At 43.9% G+C, this 14,166-nt stretch overlaps 1 protein-coding gene across 7 annotated transcripts in view; it reads right to left on the minus strand.

The window, feature by feature from the left end:
• Window positions 1-5,581, minus strand: part of EPHA4 (EPH receptor A4) — a 140,226-nt gene extending 134,645 nt beyond the window's left edge. For 4 of the 7 annotated variants that reach the window (XR_005649068.1, XR_005649067.1, XM_039844891.1 and 1 more), the window contains exons 1-2: window positions 5,414-5,581; window positions 2,271-2,338 (exon numbers count right to left, since the gene is read on the minus strand). Coding sequence is in view for 4 of the 7 variants with exons in the window: in XM_039844891.1 (XP_039700825.1) it covers window positions 2,271-2,338; window positions 5,414-5,504 (159 nt within the window). In the remaining 3 variants the exon portion in view is untranslated. The remainder of the gene's footprint in view (window positions 1-2,270; window positions 2,339-5,413) is intronic. The other 3 variants (XM_039844892.1, XM_039844893.1, XR_005649066.1) reach the window with 2 other exon arrangements.
• Window positions 5,582-14,166: the final 8,585 nt, after the last annotated feature.

Genomic DNA, 14,166 nt, shown 5'->3' on the forward strand with positions numbered 1-14,166 from the left:
AAATTTCCAGCCAAGAAAGATGTAGTCTGTTCTAACGATAAGTAGAGATTTCAGAATAATCCAAAAACTCAAATATGCTCTTCCCCTCAGCTAGAAAGAACTTTGGAAAGCTAATCCATCTCTACTTGGTAGATGTCGAATTCATCTGTCACTCTAAGCCTGAAAAAGTCCTCTTCTATTGCAAAATCTGGAGATGAATTAAACTTTATAATTTGGCACACAATTTCCCAATGGCTACTATATAGTTTGGAACAATTATTTCTCTTATGCACAAATAAAATTTTATTTCTAACCCTTTATAATAATACTTAAAATGTTACACACAGCATATTTAAGGATAGAATAAAACTGACTACACTCAGTCCATAAAAAGTTCTAGGTTGTATACAACAATCAGTATGCATAGTATTTTTTTTTTTTTTAAGAGATTTTGAGATAACCGAGAGAAGTTTTGTGGCTAGAAAACGTGACCAGGTGCTTTTTCAGCAGTTTGGAGAAGGGGTTGGGTGGGGGCGGGGTAAGTCCACAGCATATTAAATTGCAATAAAAGCTTTTCAGAAACTAGATGGACCATAGACTGTACTCAAAACTGTATCACCCCTTGCTTTTAAACAGGTCCATGTATATTGAATATAACAAGTCAGATCCAGAATCCTATCTGATGCATTCTCTCTTCAAACTTGAGAGCAGCCAGTAAGAAAAATAAGGCTCATTAAAAATTTTAATGCAAGTACTGACACCTTTCATCCTCAATTTTGCAGACAGTTTTAATACATTCAACCTACAGAGCAATAGCCCTGGTGTAGCATGGGAAAGGCTTCCTGAATCAGTGACCTTTCCAGGGTATAGGATTAACAAGAGTCTGACTCTCACAAGATAAAGCTGTACCTTTCTTCGCATTCAAAGGATGAGGGCAATTGCCTGCAATCAGCAGTGAATACAGCCTGTCTACACTGCCAGAGGCCTGCCAATCATTCTCCCTTCCTTTAAAAAAATGGTTTTGAGGGCAGACTGGAATTTTTTCAGCAGAGACCCAACCAACTGCAGTCAAGTTCAGGCAGAAAACCAGGAAGGCAGGGAAATCTCCGTTTTATTTCAAATGGATTACAAGATCCGCTTTGGAAAAAGACAGCTTAAAAGTCTCCATTTTCATGACTGTTTCCTGCCTTGTCTTATTTTTGAAACCTGTCTTCTACAATAGTTTTATGAATCTTTACATATTTTTTTAATCTTTTATTGCTTACTCAAAGGACAGGTTAAGCACCATACAAATGCTGGCAACAACAATTTTTGCCTGGTAAAGACTCCTAATCTTTCTTTCATCCTTATTGTTTTTAATCACTTGACTCAGTCATAGACTATCAAGCATGTAAAAGTAGGATGATATGCTTCATTTTTAAAGGCTTTGAGAGTTATTTCAATTTGGCAGAAGCCAGAGATATGTACTGTACTGATTTCTTTCCAAAGCTGATTCATTCTGACCTGTTACAAGGAGGGTAGCGGGGGCGGGAGAGTAGGAGAATGTGGTCATTGACCTAATTCTATTCTCTGAATCTTCCACTGGAGACAGTGATGGCGAATTTGAGAAGTAATGAACAGTGATGCACTCTCTAATACTTTATAACCCAGACTCCCATGCCCCAAGATCCCAGTCCAAATACTTAAATGTTTCACATCTAGCACCAACAATACTCAAGCTTGTGGTGTTTTCTGCATATATCGTGCCCCTGGCACAAGTTCATAAAGCTCTCTGTGAGTGTGCAAGAGAATAGCAGCTGATTTAAGGTCACTGTGATAGCAAGGTAAGGAGCTTGTGCACAAACTATATCTATGCTGGGTACCGTTAGAAGTGTTTTCTGCCCGGTATCCTTATTGATTCATTTTCCTCATCTGGCAACAAAATATTGCTCTAATGTTAACCCTGTCAGGACTTCATGGCCATCACAGTAATAGGCATAAATTCTAATTTGGTCCCCAGAGTGCATTTCTTGTCAGTATTTTAGTTTAAAATAGGCATCTAAGGCTACACCTCTACCACCAGTCTTCTGACTTTGAAAACGCTTTCAGCCCTTTTGGTTTCTACGTCTTCCATGACAGACTTGTCCAAGGGGAGGATAGGATTTCTGCAACAAAGCGTAATTCACTTCATAGGCCATGGCGGTAATCTGACCCCCTCACCACAATCAACAAGAATCAAGCCATTAGGACTCTCAGAAAGTTGCTAATCACTCCATTTTACCCTTTCGAGCAGAGAGAGACTCGGAACTTACCCCTCCCTCCAGAGGGCTCGCTATCCACCCAAGTTCTCCCTGAACGGATTTGGAATCCAATAAGGTAACTCAAAAAAAAAAAAAAAAGAGAGAGAGAGAGAGAAAGAAAAATAGATTAATTTCCAATTGCAAAAAGCCAATACTACGAAAACCATTTGCCTGAGCGTTTCCATATGTGCTAAGGGTGTGCATATCCAACTCTGATCAAAACCTAAACTTAGTCTCACTTATGTAAATAATCATTACTCACTTGATCTTCTCCCCTCCTTAAATCTGCAAGTTCTTATTTATTTTACTTGCTTAGCATTTAAAATTCCATTCCAAGACTCAGTTGATTCATTTTCTTAAAAGGATGAATAGAGAATCTCAAGTACAATTCAAAAAAATAAATATATCTATGTAGGGCAGTTGCACTCCAGAGCAAAATCTGCATTCATCTCTGTCCCGTATCGACTGGAGTTATTTGTTTTTGTAAGTTTCAGATGACCACATAACTCATCGTCATGGTGACAGAGCCACGAGTGAATTCTATCTGAGAGTACTCAAAGGGTCACGAAAAGGCTCTCTCCCTTACCATTTTTCCGCCTCTTCCACCAAATAAATTGGCCCTGGATGTGGTATCCGCTGCTTTTTTAAATATCAAAGTTTCAGAAGGGGGAATGGCAGACGTGTAGAATTAGAATGCAAGTCAACTGAAGTATACTCTTTCCCAGGTCTGTTTGAGGACAGTCGGAGATTCCTCTTCCACCCAAGAGGAAACCACTGGTTTGAGTTTTAGGTCTGGAGTGAGTGCCGCCTAATATACTTAGCATGCTTGTGCTACACGTAAAAAGTGCGCGTCAAAGCTTAGGGGAACCAGGAGGGCGGCTACCGAAAGGCTGTCCCCCACCCAGGCGGGAACAGTCCTAGGCACCTAGGACATTTAAAACCACGCAGTAAATTGCCAACCTCTCCAAGTTCCCTTTCCCACCGAGATCTGCAGGCCTGGAGGTCGAAAGGCCCATCTCAAAGGAACCACTGGGTTATTAATTTGATCAGCGAAGCCCGGCTCTTCAGGCTGGGGGAGGGGTGGGAATGGGCAGTCTTCATCTTTGCTCCTGCCCACGCCGACTCTCAATCTCGCCCCCAGACCCCTGAATTCTGCTCATTTCCCCCTCTCATTTCACCCCGAAGTCAAAGGAGTTAAAATCAGCCTCTTTCTCCTGGTTTTCCCGAGAAGCCTGAATTCCTGGGGTCTGTTAATTATTTTAAAATGTAGAGCCTTCTCCGGGCCGCTCCCGCCCGGAGTTGCGCCCCACCCCCGGCCTCGTTCTCTCTTCTCGGTCCCTAGAGAAAAGCCCGCTGCAACCATTTGGATTTATGTAAGGTGGATTAGGGACACAAAGGGAACAATAAGACCCAATTTACAAAAAAAGGGAGGGAGCAGAATGGGAGGATAAAAAGGAGAAAAGGAAACGTGATGGGAATAAAAAGCAACAAAATGAATTAATTTTCAAGGGAGAGGAGGGGTCCAAAGGGGGGGGGACTCATTCCCCCCTTCTTTCTGCATCAGCCTACAGCTCCATCAGCGCTTTTTTGTGTGTAGGGCTCCCAAGTTTTGCTTCCAAAATAAAAAGCAAGAAAGGGGTAAAAAGAAAATCTCTGGGCCTGGTGCGGTGAGGTCTCGGGGGACGTCCTAACAAGTGTGAGAAGTAGTCGGGAGAACGCGGGAGCGGCGATTAGGCTAAGAGAAATGATCCTGCGGATCGAGGGGCGGCAGCGGCAGAGAAGGCTCCTGGAGCCACGTCGGAAGGAGGGAGGATATACGGACGGTGAGCTAGCGCCCCTTTGCTCTCAAGCAGCGTCTGCCGGCAGGTGTGTGACTCTCTCCAAGCCTCCGCCTGGCGAGCTCTGGGTACCCGCCGCGCAGCCAGGGCTAAGTTGGATTTTGGCTCCCTCCTTCGGAAAAGGGAAAATGATAGATTGCACAGGGATAGATGGACGGATCCTGGAGAGATGGACGAATGAATAGATGGATGGATGGATGGATGGATGGATGGATGGATGGATGGATGAATGGATGGATGGGAGAGTGGGGAGGGGTGAAGGAGTCGGTGAGATGCAAGGCTAGATGCACGCAGGCTCGAGCACGAGCATTCGCAGGAACACACGCGCACACAATTAGGGCACTCGCACACAGACACGCAATCGTCCGCGTCCACACGGGCACCCACGCACCACACAGACGCATTTGCGCGCGCGCACACACAGACACACGCACACTCAACTGTCTTTCCCTGAGATCATCAGTAACCAAATGATCAACCCCCACCTCCCGACACACACACACACACACACACACACACACAATCCTTCCAGCACGTCCGAATAGAAGCGCAGTACACCGCGCACCCAGACGCGTCGGGTCGGTCCCGCACATTCCTTCCGAACTAACCCGTGTACACTTCTGGGGTAAAATGCAAAAACTCGAGTATATTCAACTTGAGGGCGAATTCCCCAGGTCCGCGGAATGATCTGAGGAGCGTAGGCCCCTTAAAACAGCGATCGCACCCCCGGGGCGCAGACCCCAGCGGGGGGAAATGATGTCTGACGCCAGATGCTAGAAATCAGGTCACCGGCGACCGGCGACCCGCACCTCTACGGCTGCAGCCGGGTGCGGGAAGCGCTGGGTTCGTGAAACTTTGCAGAAAGCAGAGCTCGCAAGGCTTTCATAAGAACCCGGGAACACCAAGCCCTCGCCGCGCGACAGGCGTCGGTTTCCCCTTCGACTGAGGCTGGGTGGAGTGGTGGAAGCGAGAATTAGGGCCACAGAATTATTATTTTAATTCTGGCGTGGGCTCCCGTATATTCCCTCGGGGCGCCTCGAGTGGCTTCGCCGGTGGATGCAGATAAACTTTGTCCTTTTGCTACAAACTTGGGCAGCCTCGCCGCAAGCACGGGTCACCGCCACAGGGCGGGCTGCTCAGCTGCTCCCCGCAGCCCCTTCGCGGATCTCCTCGACCCGGCCCCCTTTTTCCAGAGTCGGGATGCACCACTCACGCGGAGATCCCCCCACACCCGCCATCCGTGCGCTCACGAGGAACATTCACCCGCGGATCTTTCCCTCTCGGTCCCCAACCACAGAAAGGCCACCCCGCTCTTACCTTCATTCGCGGGGTACACCCTGGAACCGGTGACAGCGTTGCAAATCCCAAAGAGAAACGAAAAGAGGACAAAATAGAAAATCCCAGCCATGGTTCGCCGGTGCCAACGCTGCTCCTGCCGCTTCTATCCCAGTGGAATAAATGCTTAAGTTAGGAGTGCAGCAGGCTGAAGACATTGCCAAGGGGGTGGGCCCGGCCCATGACGTGCGCCCGCCAGTCCGGGGTCTGTGGCCAATGGTGGCGCAGACGGAGCGGTCTGGCCCCGCCCCCACCGAGCAGAGCCCGCCTTGAAGCCCCGCCCCTCCAGGCTCCGCGGGGCGCACAGTCTTCCCGGGCTTGAGGGGGTGATCTCTGCTGGGGTCCTCGCCCCCTCAAAAGGGAGGTGGCGAGGTCCCCAGACGTTACCTCTGGGGTCCAGTCTCTGGGCCGTAGAAGGAGCTTCGAAAAAACTCTGAACTGATTAAGGTGGGGGAGGCCGAGGAAAGGTTGGCAAACCCTTTTTACCCCCACGGGTGGTTTGAGATAGAGGAAAAGCTCTTTTATTACAATAAGATAAGTATAAAGTTGACCTGTCTCTTCACCGTTGCTCTTTTCTGAGGGTCGAAGTGTTCGAGTCCCGCGAGCCCCAGCTGGGGCTGCACACTCACTCCCGCGCAGGGCCACAGCCACCCTCTGCTACCTTGCTCTGTTTTTGTGTGTTTATGGCGCATCTCCATATGAAATGCTCTTTGGAGGGAGTTTTGTAGCTCTATTACTCCTTTCTTCCCAAGCTTCCCAGCTGCCTGGAGAGCGGGAGTCCCCAAGGTCGGGTGCAGCGCCTGGCCGGAAGCAGGGCTCAGTCACTGTCTCCAGAGGCTGAAAGAATGACTTTCTAGCAAAGGAGAAGCCCCCTCTGGCCCCATCTCAGCGCTTACGCGGTGGATCTCATCTCGGTCCCGGGACAGGACTCCCCACCGCTGCAAGACTCCCCGAGATGGCCCTGGATGGCCCGGGCGAGTCCCTGGGACCAGACCTGGCAAGTCTCGGGAGCGTGGGGTAGAATGAAGGGCTGGAGTGGGAATGTGGAACCTGCGCCTGCCCAGACATCGCTGATGGGAACTCAGAAGCTGCCCGGGGTGATTGCTGCCGTTCTGCGCTCTGCCCAGCGCTGGTTCGGCAGCTGTCCTTGTCTCGGGAGACGGTGGTGGGCAGCCCGCCCCACAGAAACCTGCGCAGCCGCCCCAGCCAAAGTGCGGGGGGTGTCTTTGCCGACCCTCTGGGGCGCTGGCACCACTGGGTGGTGGTCCGTCCCCCAGACCCCGGCCCGTGGGCGCAGCCATCTGAGCGCCGTCCCGCGACAGGAACGCAGCCGGCGGTCCGGAGATTGACTCCTGACGCTACTCGGTGCATTTCTGCGGAAGTTTGCAGGGGCTTCGATTCCAGACGAGGGGCATCCCTCTTTCCCTCCTCCGAAGTCGCCCCTCTTGCTCCCTCCGCGGCTGGACCGGGGTTTCCTCTGTAGCCTAGGTCCCAACGGGAGAGCGATCTCGGGGAGGTTGAAGCGCCTTTCTCTTGGGCAGCGACTCAACGTGAACCAACTCTGCCACCTGCTGGCCAGACGCGGGAGTGCGCGGCCCCGGCGGAAGCGCGAGCGGACAAAGACCGCAAAGCGAGACCAGCCACCGGCAGAGAAGTGGTGTGTGGGTGGGGTATCTTTTCGTCCGCCCTCCCCGCTACCGCGCACCCAAGCTATCCCCGCCGTGTGATGCCGGATGGCGGTGGATAGGACTCGGGACTCCTGTCGTACTTCTCGCCAGCTAGATTACCGAAAACGGAATCTGAAGGCGAGTCGATAAGAAACTCAGAGTCAACATCCCAGGGGTTGCTAGAGTAGTTGCTGCTGTCGCTGAAAACGCAATCTTAATTCTAGATAAAGGGGGTGGGATGCAGGGCGGTGCGGAGGACCGAGCAGCTGGCGGCCACGGTTTCAGGTCTTCTGTGCGCGCAGCCCAGCGTGTCTCCTCCGTGGCTGGACGGCTGCATTCGTGCAGACTCAGACCTGGGCTAAAAAGATGGGCAACTTTCACTTGAGCGCGCTCAGCACTCAGTAGCAGTGAGTCAATGGACAAGGAGGACAGTTTGTGCGGCTCCAGGCATTTGGGCTTCTCAGCGAGAGAGCCTGCCGAAATGTCACAGTCCGAAGAAGTAGATTTCAGTTCTTGTAGCTACTGATTTCACACAAGTAAAAAGGCAAAAGAGAAAAAGAAAAAAATGCACACGGAGGAATATACATGTACGTGGGTGTATAAATTATTGAAAATAACTGCACGGAGTCTCTTTAAGGAATGCGTTTTTAGGTTCTTTCATGTGTCTTCCTGAGTTTCATAGGACAAAAAAGATGAGTGTTGGTGTCTGTCATTTGGCACGGACTCAAAAGAGAAGGAGCCATCCAAATTCTGTTTAAAACACTTTAAACAATAGTTACTGGCCGCCGCCTCTCTGGAAGAGCTTGAATTTTGCACGTATGTGTGGTTGAAATGGAAAACTGACTGCCTGCCTTCTGAAAAACAGTAAAATTTCTAAAACATGTACCATTCTCTCCCCCGGGATATTCGCTCTGAATATTAAACGAAGTCTTTCCAGGCACAGCTGCCTGAAAGCATAGCTTCATTTGCTAGGGTACATTCAGTGACTTCCCCTTTTTTCTTCCCATTTTCCCTGTTTTGGGGCCTCAGAGCAACCCCATTATCTGGACATCCATGAGACAGGAAGTGCTAACTCAGAAAAACTGAACTGTAACTTCCTCTTGAAAGCATTTCTGCGTGGAAGATCAGAAATAAGCTGCTGAAAATTCTTCTGTCCACTCTGAGTCCCTAGAGGAAAAAGTGTTCTAATCTAACAGACACCATTCTTCCTAAAAGTAGGGCAATGATGAAGAGATGATGGTGGCCATGGCCCACCATCAATGCAAAAGCCCCCACTTTATTGGAAAATGCCCAGGAATTCTCAAACACTTGAACATTTACAACAAATCAGTCGTCCTGTGGAATCAAAAGCCTGCCATAGAATACCACTTTCAAAAACTACCTAAATCACTTGCTTTTAATATAAATTAGCTTGACTTGTGTAAAAGCCCTCCAACCGCTATAAGAATTTAAGAGTATTTTGACTCCGTTAAGAGATATGTCAAAAAAAAGTGCTTATAAGCTTTAAGGAAAATAGTAATTAAATAATTTAAAATTTTCAATACGCTTTTTTCTTTTTATATAGTACCAATGACAAAGACTTGAGCTGCAAAGTATATTTTAAATGGTAAGTTGAATTAAGGTTGAATCTCAAAGGTATTTCTCATTTCTAAAGACATTTTAAAATAGCGCCAAGTCTCCCAGAGTTTCCATCTCTAGGTGGAGGGCCAATTTCACCAAAGTAATGAGAAAAGGGCCTTTGACCTGTGGACAAATAAGAAACGATAAAGAGAAAGCGTGGAAGATGAGAGAGTGTGAGAAAGAGCAGATGAACACACTCTGCCTTTTACTGGATAACTTTGCCCGATTTTTTAGCTAGTTTAGCTGAATTCCCTGGATGTCAGTCTTTTTATCAATAAAACGGAGCCTCCAACAGCAATGCAGTGACTCTGTCATTGCCAGAACCAGGGTTTTCAAGACAGACTCATCCTTCATTTTAACTTGTAGCAAGTCTTCTACTCGCTGTGTGTCTTCGGATAAGTTACCTAGCTTCTCTGAGACATGGTTTCTTCACCTGAGAATTGTAGTTTTTATGTGATTCTTCTTAAAACTGAATGAATTTTGTAGTGCACGTAGTGTAGTATCTAGCATACAGGAGGCAGTTATTATTACTCTCAGATAATATATCATAAAAACCATTTAATAGTTAATAATTTAATATTATTAAATGCAAAATCATTTATTCAGCTTAAATTGTCCTTCACAAGGAAATCAGGCACTCTGACTTACCTTTTGAGCTCCATAAGAAGAGAATGTTTAACTTCACCAACATATACCGTAGCAGAGGGAAATAAATTCTAAATTCTTCCCTTTCATTGTTCATTTGTGACAGTTCATGCTCATATTCCTAAGTGATTCAGCTGGACTTGAACCTAAGGAGTGTACCCATCTCCAAATAGAGTAGTTTCAAAATTAATTAAGTGAAACAAAATGTGAGGAATCAAAAGTCTCATAATCAAGTCAAAATCTCAGTGATAATGAATAACCCAAACTCTCCCTGATGAAATATCCACCTTTGTCAGAAAAACCACTGTTGGCTGTAAGCCACTCTGAAATATAGTAACCGGGAACAACATTTGGTAGGCTTCCTAACGCTTCCGAGAAACCTTATTGGAGGTTTCATCCTTAGATCTCAAGATTTTGATACTATTTCTCATGCAAAGAAGAAGCAGGACTCTCCTTAGTCCTTCTAACCTGAGTGGGAAAGATGGCCACAGAGCTCAGGTCGTGGTGAGTCAGAAGAATGAGAGAGTAAGACATAGGAAAAGGCTTTCAGGTTCACTGAGATGGAAAGGGTCTGTAAAGAAAGGTTGGGGTTCTCAAGCGGGCAAGAATTTCCTGAAACTTTATTTGGTATTGTATCTGAATTTTAATTAAATTCTAATAAACATTTCTCAAGCACCTATTATGTGCCAAACACCATGTGTTTATGATGTCAAAGATTTCTTCTCAGCCCTGACCAGGCAGGACACCCGCCACGAGGTTTTTTTGTGGGTAGAAACCGTCAGGAAACTTGCGTTATCTTGGGGCTGACATGAGGGAGCTGGAGGGAGAGGAAGACACTCACTTTGGTCCTGCAAAAACTCTAGATCCCTAGAACAAAATATTTTGTAGAACTTTTCTTCAGGAGAATTAAGAGGAGATCCTGTGCATGTTTTTGGCTGCATTGGGAAAGTGAATTAAATATCAAAACTATTTTACTCTTTAGGCGTGAAAGCCATGCACCTAAAGAAATGTAAAATGCTTTTAACTTGGAAGGCTTCCATACGACACCTATGAAACGGCGTCCACTCATTCTAACTCCAAATGCCAACATAAACCTTCAAGTTACAACCATTAAATATTTTAGCTATCAAATGTTTTAATATTTAATAGTTATGTTGATTTATGATCATTAAAAGAACTTTTGGAATTATGGTTGTTTCATGATGAAAAACTAAAACTAATGATAATGTATGTGAAAAACATAAACGGGTACAATTCTTTTAGCCGTTTTTTAAAAAAGAAATAATTATCTGGTTAGAGAAGCAATTTATGGAAATACGGCAACAGCCCACTTTCTTTTCTTTCTGAAAAACAATTTGTAATTGCAACGACATGCTATAAGAAAAAAAAATATGACCATGAACATAATTTATGATTTACTATATAATGAGAAGGTAAGTTCAGAAAACTTTTTTTTTTTCCGCCATCATAGGCTAAAGCAGAGTACTTCAGTACAGAAGACTTATGTCCCAAACATTTATTTAGTACTTTCAAAAGATCTTTGAATATTCTAAAGATGTCTAAAATGGCAGATAGTATATTTTCGGGTAAAATATAAATCCTTTAAATGCTTGTTTAGTTAATGAAACTTTATAAGCACACGTATAGAGGAAACTTTACTTTTAAGGTTATATTTGTATTTTATTTCTTTAACCTAATCATTTATGCCAATTAGCAAATCGGAAAAGGCTTTTGCCTGCAAAAGGTTATGCTTGACCATTTATTTGAAAGAACTAAAGAGGAAGCTCAGTCAAAACCCCAAGAAACACAGTATAGACTTTTTTTTTTAGTCATATTCTATTTGAGCTCTGCTGTAAATTAATGAAATTGTATTAAAATCCATTGAACTTAAATAAACTCCTTATGTAAAGAAATACAAAAGTGAGATTCATAAACATGGTTTGGTTAGAACTGGCATGATTTGGGGACTTTCTGGACATATGATGTTTAAAAACAATAAAGAATTTATCTAAAATAAAAGTTCACTCAAGAGTTTATGCATGTACACACATCACACAGCTTCAACATGTGCTCTGTAAGCAGCCCTCTGCTTCTTAGCTATATGTGGAATCACTTTTTCTCAGACCTTGACTATCTCTGCACAAATAAACTGGCTTAAATTCAGGCAGACAATGAGTTATTTGAAGTAGGAAAGTAAAAAGAAATTCAGTTAATAACAGATCATTTGACTCAAACTGACATTTAAAATATATCAAGTTAATCATTTGTTTTTCTTGTTATTCAATTCTATATGTACACACCCCAGGTTTTCTTTTTGCTAAACAGTGAGAGAAGGAGTTAAAAATTAAGCATTAAAACACAGACAATGGTATCCGATGACATTTATTGTTTAAATATGTGACTGTGTATGAAAATAGCCCGCGAAAGACACACTTACCCATATCTATCTGGATTAGAGACTGAGTAACCCCAGTTTTAGATAAATCTTTTCTTCTATACAGAATATTTATACATTATAAATATTAGAGGTAGGTTTTATTTCCTGAGATTCGATGCTTCACTTTGACATTCAGGGTTAACACGCAGAATATTAAAACAAATTTGAACCCAAACATGCACGGGCGACTATGAGAGAGATTGCAACATACGTCAAGAGTTAAGTCTCATCGCTCCAACACCAATCTGCTTATTTACGATACATTAGATACCTATCAAAGGTAATTAAACACTGGCAGAAAATTAATCAAGTCTGTTCCTTTAAATGGTCAGTTTACTGCAGCTCAGTGAAGCTGGGCCCCCCTACCTCTGTATGTCTCATTATGTTTGCATCTGAAACTTTGATAGTTTTCACTTGGATTGTTATCATTAAAAATACTTTGATAAATGCCTACTTGTGCCCATACTGCTTAGCCCGCCGCCCTGGTCAAGTTACTTCAAGAATGACGTTTGCAATTCGGAAATCTCTCCAAAGGATGAACTGCAAAAGTCATGAGGAAATTCAGGATGCTTTGCGTCTTTCCACTTACAGTTTTCTTTAGCAATACACTTCTTGTGCCACTTTACGATGTGTATTTATGCGTTACAGATATCCATCTATTTATAAACTTGAGCGCTTGTTTTAAAAACATGACTTTGATTAAAAATAAGATTAACTGGCTTTAAGCCTCCTCAAGCCTTCTACGTCTGGAAAGGTCTGTGATTTAGATCCTTCCTCTTGCTGTATTCTGATTTAATCTGCTCTGCTCTGTTTTTTTCCACGTCCACCTACACACAGCTGTCCATCTCCCTGCAACCTTTTTGCTGTCAGTCAAGTGACAGCCTTGGATGGAAGCTTTGTGTCCCGAGGCCTACTGAGCTCAGCACTACATTTAGATGGAAAGAGTGGGGGGCCCTAACCAATTCTTCCTAAGCTGGGGGTGGGAGACGACGGGTGGGAGGGTTTTGGTCCACAGCCCTTCAGAAACTGCTTTCTCAAACACACTCAAAAATGCAAGCACATATACCAAACCCCTGCATCTGTAGCCCAGCACCAATGTAATGTGAAATTACCCTGGAGGCCAAGCATTCCAAAGCTTGTCAAGGCAAAGAATAACGCACCCTTGCTGAAATTTATCAGGGGTTGGCGCCCCCAAATAGTTTTAGTTTCTCTCCTAGCGAGAGTGATTGGATGTGTCTAGCATCCCCTTTCTTGGACTGACTGACTCTTAGCCGACCTGTAAGTACTAACATCTCTTCATAAAATTACTAGAGAGTGTTTGTTCTTGCTAACTGGAGAGTAGCTGGAGGAACGTTCTGCTTATAACTTTGCACAGGTTGCATCCTGTATAATTTAATGTCTTAATATCCAAAGGCGGTTGTAATACGAACCCACATTATTGAGACATTTCTATTTGTATAAACAGATTATGTCCCTGAAAAGTCAGCTAGGTCATTAGCACAAATTAAAATCTGTACCTCTAGAAAGAGCACCTGAATTAAGATTTAGACTTTATTTTAATTACTTTGTTTCTATTTGGTGTCATCTACATTCTAATTCATTATAAGTCTCTGAAATTTGACATCTTATTCCTGATCAGCTAAAGTCGTGGGATCTTTAAACAAAATATTCCAAATTTATGCTAAAATCACTAGGAGGGAGCCCTTATAGTCTCTAAAAATAAATAAATAAATTAATTTTTACCTTCTCACAGGAAATGAAATACAGTCGCTTCTTTCAGTGAAGGTACATGTCACTTAACACATAGAATACATTACAACAGTAATGTATTATATTTTATTTTTGCATTAGCTATACTCACATTTTAACTTCATTGTGTTTCTGTTTTTAGTTTTGTTGTATTGGAGATAAGAGGATATAAAAGAGAAAAGAATGAATGACATAAATTTGAATATTACTGTTCACCATCCTATATAAGTAGTCTGTTTTGCTCTCTGGGAGCACTACTGCTTGTAACAATTGGGTTTCTTGTCTACCAGGTAAAGGCAAGCGTCAGTTGTTCAGAGGCAAGAGTGTAACCAATAAACCAGAGTAAATAACTGTATAACCCTGGAGTTTGTTTGGCATGTTAACACAGATGCTTGGCAAATCCACAGGGAATGTTCCACAAATGTTTGCGTCCCCAGTACCTTCAACCTGTTGAGTGTAAAGCAAATAATGACCAAGAAAATAATTGTATTATTTTTCTTCTGAACACAGTTAATCTTCAAAAAAGTGCTTCTTCTGGTACTTAGTATAAAAAAAAAAAAATAGAACAAATCTAAATGTAAAGAATTCTGGAAAATTATATACACGCAATCATGCAC

This window comes from Pteropus medius, unplaced genomic scaffold (genome assembly GCF_902729225.1).
Source record: "Pteropus medius unplaced genomic scaffold, Ma_sr-lr_union100, whole genome shotgun sequence".
NCBI lineage: Eukaryota > Metazoa > Chordata > Mammalia > Chiroptera > Pteropodidae > Pteropus > Pteropus medius.